General features: G+C 45.6%; 1 protein-coding gene across 1 annotated transcript; it reads right to left on the bottom strand.

Moving 5' to 3' along the window:
• Positions 1 to 278: 278 nt before the first annotated feature.
• Positions 279 to 4,956, bottom strand: AGTRAP (angiotensin II receptor-associated protein). Its single transcript, XM_009325283.1, has 6 exons — positions 4,930 to 4,956; positions 4,534 to 4,568; positions 4,192 to 4,303; positions 3,378 to 3,579; positions 3,083 to 3,154; positions 279 to 1,177 (listed from the first exon to the last, which is right to left on the bottom strand). The coding sequence occupies exons 1-6, from the start codon at positions 4,954 to 4,956 to the stop codon at positions 1,071 to 1,073; spliced, it is 555 nt and encodes a 184-aa protein (XP_009323558.1). The 3' UTR covers positions 279 to 1,070.

Below are 4,956 nucleotides of genomic sequence, written 5' to 3'. Positions count from 1 at the left end.
TGTGCGTAAGATTAGAGTTTAGTTTGTCACACCGCACAGAGCTCACCACTGCAGTGTAAACAAACCCATCTTTTCCTTTCTTCAATCCTCATTTTACTAGGCCACTTTCCCACCCACACATTTGCAAGCAGTACCCTCTACTTGTCTGAGTAAAGCTTAGACTAAAAGCCATGGAAGCCCTTTAGACCCTCCCCCATGACTCTCCCAGACTGCCTGGCTACACTCCCAAACCCTCAAGAATACCTACATTTTCAAATGAGACATAGGTGACCAGTGTAACTTTTTCTAACACAGCAAAACTGTGTTCATTTTATAATTTTCTTAGAAAAATGTAACATTTCAAGTTCTGTTAAGATAGGTAGCTGAAGGCAAAAGGACATTTCAAGGCACAGAGTATCTATAACCTACATTCAACAGCCATTTTAAGGATCCTGAAGGACATTCAACTTGCATAAAAGCATCAGTGATTAAAATTCAAGACTAGATACTGGGAGCACAAGCAGCTCCCTGGCCCAGTAAGAGCATTTGATACCAACCCCAGCTTTGTGCAAACCACCACAGCTCGCATAGGGAGTTATGGTCATAAATCTTAGTTAACTAACACCATCAAAAACAGCCCTCAGGAACTCCCAGATGTTTCCTGGAAATGTATCTGCATAAAAGCAGGCTAAACTGTATTGTTTAAGGGCAGTCCATAAGTCTTTTAAAGATAGTTTGTCCAGTAATATTTTGAGTGGTTCCCTTACTTACAATAAGAGGATGCACAATACAAGACTTGGAAGACCAGAAGGTGCATCCACTCACACATACAGAGGAGGGATTTAGGAGGAGGGAGGAAAGGAGAGTACTTGGATTACAGAAAGTCACAGTGTTTAACATGACATCTCCGAGATCTTCTGGACTTACTACAGGAACCCATCTGCCTAACCTTCAGGGAGGCAAAAGAAATGAAAAATCAGATCCTCTCCTGTTTGCTTAGTAGCAGGTCTTGCTACATCAGAACGGACATGGGAAGAGCAGAAGGCTAGGCTGGGCAAGGGAAGCGTCTGTTCTCCGTTGCAGAGAGGGCCTCAGTACGGCTGCTGGGCTGTCTTGCTTGAATCAGACCACTGTGGAAGGGCATCCTGCTGATCAATTGGCTCATAGGTACTGCAATCCCGGCCTGCACGGGTGACACCTGAATGGAGATGGAAGAGAACAAGCTTGGGAAAAAACCAAAAGCACAAGAACTGAATCCCCTAGAAGAAACCAACAGCTCAGGAGCGCACCACATTAGCAGCTCTACCAGCCCCCCAGCACTTGTGTTCCGTGATCCTCACTACACAGGCAGGAGATAAGAAAACTCATCCTTCCAACAAAGGCAAAACACGCCTCTTCATTCCCTGAGAACTGCTCTCTTAGTAGCCACATGGCTGTGTGGAAAGCAAGACCCGCAATACTACATAGCAGCATAACAGGCTCCTTTAGTAGCATATTTCAGCAAGATCAAGTTTATGAGATCTAGTGGAAAAATGAACAAACAAAAACAGAAGCAGCAGGAACCATGGCTAGCTGACAGCATAGATTTAAGAGCATGATTCATCCATAACCACTCTTCCCAAAAATGCAGCTATGCCTCAAGTGTGCCACACCATGGCACTAAATTTGAATCCAGCAGTATTCCCAATTGCACTATGAACAATTTGCCTGTGGTACAGGAATGGTACAAAATCATGTTACTGTCCAGGGGATGAGGAGGGAAAGAAGAGAGACAGACAGAGAATGTGTATGGAAAGCTCTTTATCTGTAGGTCAGGCATCTTCCATGGCTAGAAAGCAATCTGAATCAAAGGTGGGCACCAAACCGTGTCAGAGGCTTGTTCTATGCAGGAAGGATGCTGTCAAGCAACAAAAAGGGATTTCGTGTGGAAAGAAAACGAGACAGGGAAGACCAGGAAAAATGCAACACTGTTAGGTTCAAAAGGAAAATGCCAGACAGCAGGAAAATGAGAGAGGAAATTTGTCAACCACATTCGACAAAACAACAGCACACAGTTTGTACTGAAAATCTTGTGAGAAAGAGTTCAGGAGAGGAAATGAAACTACAAAGTATCTGAATCCCAACCTGTGCCTGAGAGGAGACTCTCGGACAGTATACCTGTGTTGGGATAGTATGGTTGAAAAGAAGGAGTGCTCCCAAATTCCAAGCAAAGGGCTGAACTCCTCAATGATACCTACACTTTCCATGGGATACAAATGTCAAATCCCAATTACAAGCACAGTGAGCAGGTAATAAAAATTGGCAGAAACATGGCCCACAGCAAGGAGCTGTAGTTGACTCAGAGGCCGCCTGACCCAGTTAAGACAGATCTGTCTGGCATTTGCACAAGTAGCTGATGGAGAAGACATCCACATTCCACTAGTAGAGAGATGCAAATAGCACATAGCGCCCCAAGCCATGGTTTCCTTCCACGGCCTCTCCTCCTCTGCAGGTATCCACCTCTTTTCACAGGAAGCGGTATCTTCTTTGCTAGCACCAAAGCAGCATAAGTGACAGCTTGCAAACACTGTAATGCAGTTATACCATCCTTTGTCCTGCACAGCCTTCTTAGGAAGGCAAAGAGATAACTGTGCCAGGCTGCTGGTTTTGCCAGGGTGAACTCCCACACAGCAAACAATCCCTGGCAGCTTCCCCGGCACGAACTAGCACCAGGCATACTGGGCAAAGCTGACTGAGACCCAGAACATCCACTCACAGCCCCTTCTCTCTGGCAAGGCTGCCACATTATCATTAGCAAGTATAACCAGGAGAAAAATGAGTGCCTCCAGGCAGAGTCCCACAAGGTAAACATCAGTCCCATTTTCCAGGTGAGGAAATAGAGGTCCAAAGCAATCAAGGTAGCTAGGGCATGTGAGGCCCAGAGAAAGCATGGAGTTAGAAATCCAGCTTCTTTATCTCTCGTGCATAATCCAGCTAGAGGGCATGCCACCTCTACTTTCCCCCAGAAGGAAAAGAAAGGGTTAGCAGAGAGAAGACACCCAAAGGCTTCCAACAAGCACACAGAAATGCAGGAGGAGGAAGAGAGGAAAAGACTCTCAGTTACATTGAATAAGAGAGCGCGCAGTGGTATCAATATCATTGGGGGCAAAATGGCTGTCAGACAAGGACTTCAGGTCTGCAAGGGAAGAGAGGAAGAATGTAAATTTAAGGCGTAAGACGCACCAGAACCACAAAATGGGAGAACAGACATGAGCGAGAGAGAGTACCCCCCCTCCCTGGAAAGGGGGGCAAAATCAAGCTGCACAGAGCTCAGGCTGAAGTGTCCAAAGTGCAAGGCAGTCTCCCTAACACCAGAGGAGGTGGCCCACACTGATGTGGAGGCAGAGGAAGCATCCTACCTATGTTAAGGGTGTACTCTCCTCCACGCTCCCGATACATTCGATACACCAAATAGCAGGACACAGGTTTGAGGAGGAGGCTGAAGATGGCCATGCCTATACTGAAACGTTTCACATCACTGAGATAGTTACTCTTTGGAGGGTAGAAGACAGAGATGTGAATGATGTCTGTGAGGACTGTAAGCAGGAGGCCAGTCAGGAACTGGAAACAAAGAGAGAATGGGACATGAACTGAATAGGGGATTAACCACTAGGGGTAACAGTCAGTTACAGCATCTATTTCCTGCGAGATCTGTGTCCACACAATCATGCCTTCACCCCAGCATCACACGTTGCTAACCCTTGACACTGCCCCAGGTAGACAGAGATTCCTAAATGAATAATCCTGTATTTCGTGCATTTTCTTCACATCTATCAGACACCTTCTTATGATATGCTCCAGGATTTTTTATTTTTGCCTGCCAATCTCTTTAATGTTCAGAGAAGGGTTTTATAAAGCCCCTCCAGCTCAAGCGTATTGAACGCTTTGAGTCCTCCTCTGGCATTACAAGTCACAACAGCAGGTAAAAAAGGCAAGTGTGCCTCACCTCTGAGGAGCAAAGTAAGTGATAGTGAATGCTTCTCACCATGGTTTACAGTACTTATAGATTTATATGCGCTCTTAAAAAAAAATCAAAACAATTCAAACAGGGAATTTGACTTATTCAGTGCTATATTGGGAACAGCTGAAAATCATCACCAACTCAAAGAAGCTGTCTCTGCCCTCCACCCTCTCCCTGAGCAGCCTGGTGGAGGCAAATATCCTCACACTCACCATCATGATGGCATCAAGGGAATCTCGCTGCACAATGGCCCAGATCCCCACTGCAAGGACACTGAAATTTCCCCAGGCATAGGAGGCTGGAAACATGTAATTCATGCATCCCCTGCCAAACAAGACAAAAAAAAAAAAACCCAGCCCACATTCACAATAAGCCTGCAACAGTTTGTTTGCATTCATTCCTGTTCCCATACAAACACCTCACTCTTAGGTTTAGGATCTTCTTGCACACAGACAGGCACAAACAGGGAGTGCTGATTCCTGAAGAATATCCCATTCCTAGTTTGAAGGAATACCCTCTTCTCACCCAGGCCAGGCCAGGCACCAATCACTCACCACACTGTGAGCAGCCAGTGTACCAGAATGATGGCCTATGAAAAAAAAAAAGAGGAAGACAGGTCAGCAAGTTGGGAGAACTGTGGGAGGATCGACATGAAATGACACCATCTTGTTTCCAAGGGACAGGTGGAAGAGTGCCCTGGACCCATGAACCAGTGCAGAAAGCTGGCGTAGCAACTGGGACAGTGAAGACACAAAACCATTTTTCTCTGCTTCTGTTGCTGAGTATTTCCTGTAGTCATTCATTATTGTTGTCATTTCTGTCGACAGTTGATTCAGGGGCCACTTAGTCTTTTCTAAATGGGTTATTGATTTTGGAACTCCAAAAGAGTTTGTACAGAAAGCCAGGCAATCTGATTCACACTATGCTAGCACAGTTTATACATGACCAACCTGGCATCTCATCACCAAGAAGTCCAT

This window comes from Pygoscelis adeliae, unplaced genomic scaffold (genome assembly GCF_000699105.1).
Source record: "Pygoscelis adeliae isolate BGI_AS28 unplaced genomic scaffold, ASM69910v1 Scaffold36, whole genome shotgun sequence".
In the NCBI taxonomy this organism is placed as follows: Eukaryota; Metazoa; Chordata; class Aves; order Sphenisciformes; family Spheniscidae; genus Pygoscelis; species Pygoscelis adeliae.
The sequence above is the reverse complement of the archived record's forward strand: the minus strand, read 5'-3'. Positions and strand labels throughout refer to the sequence as shown.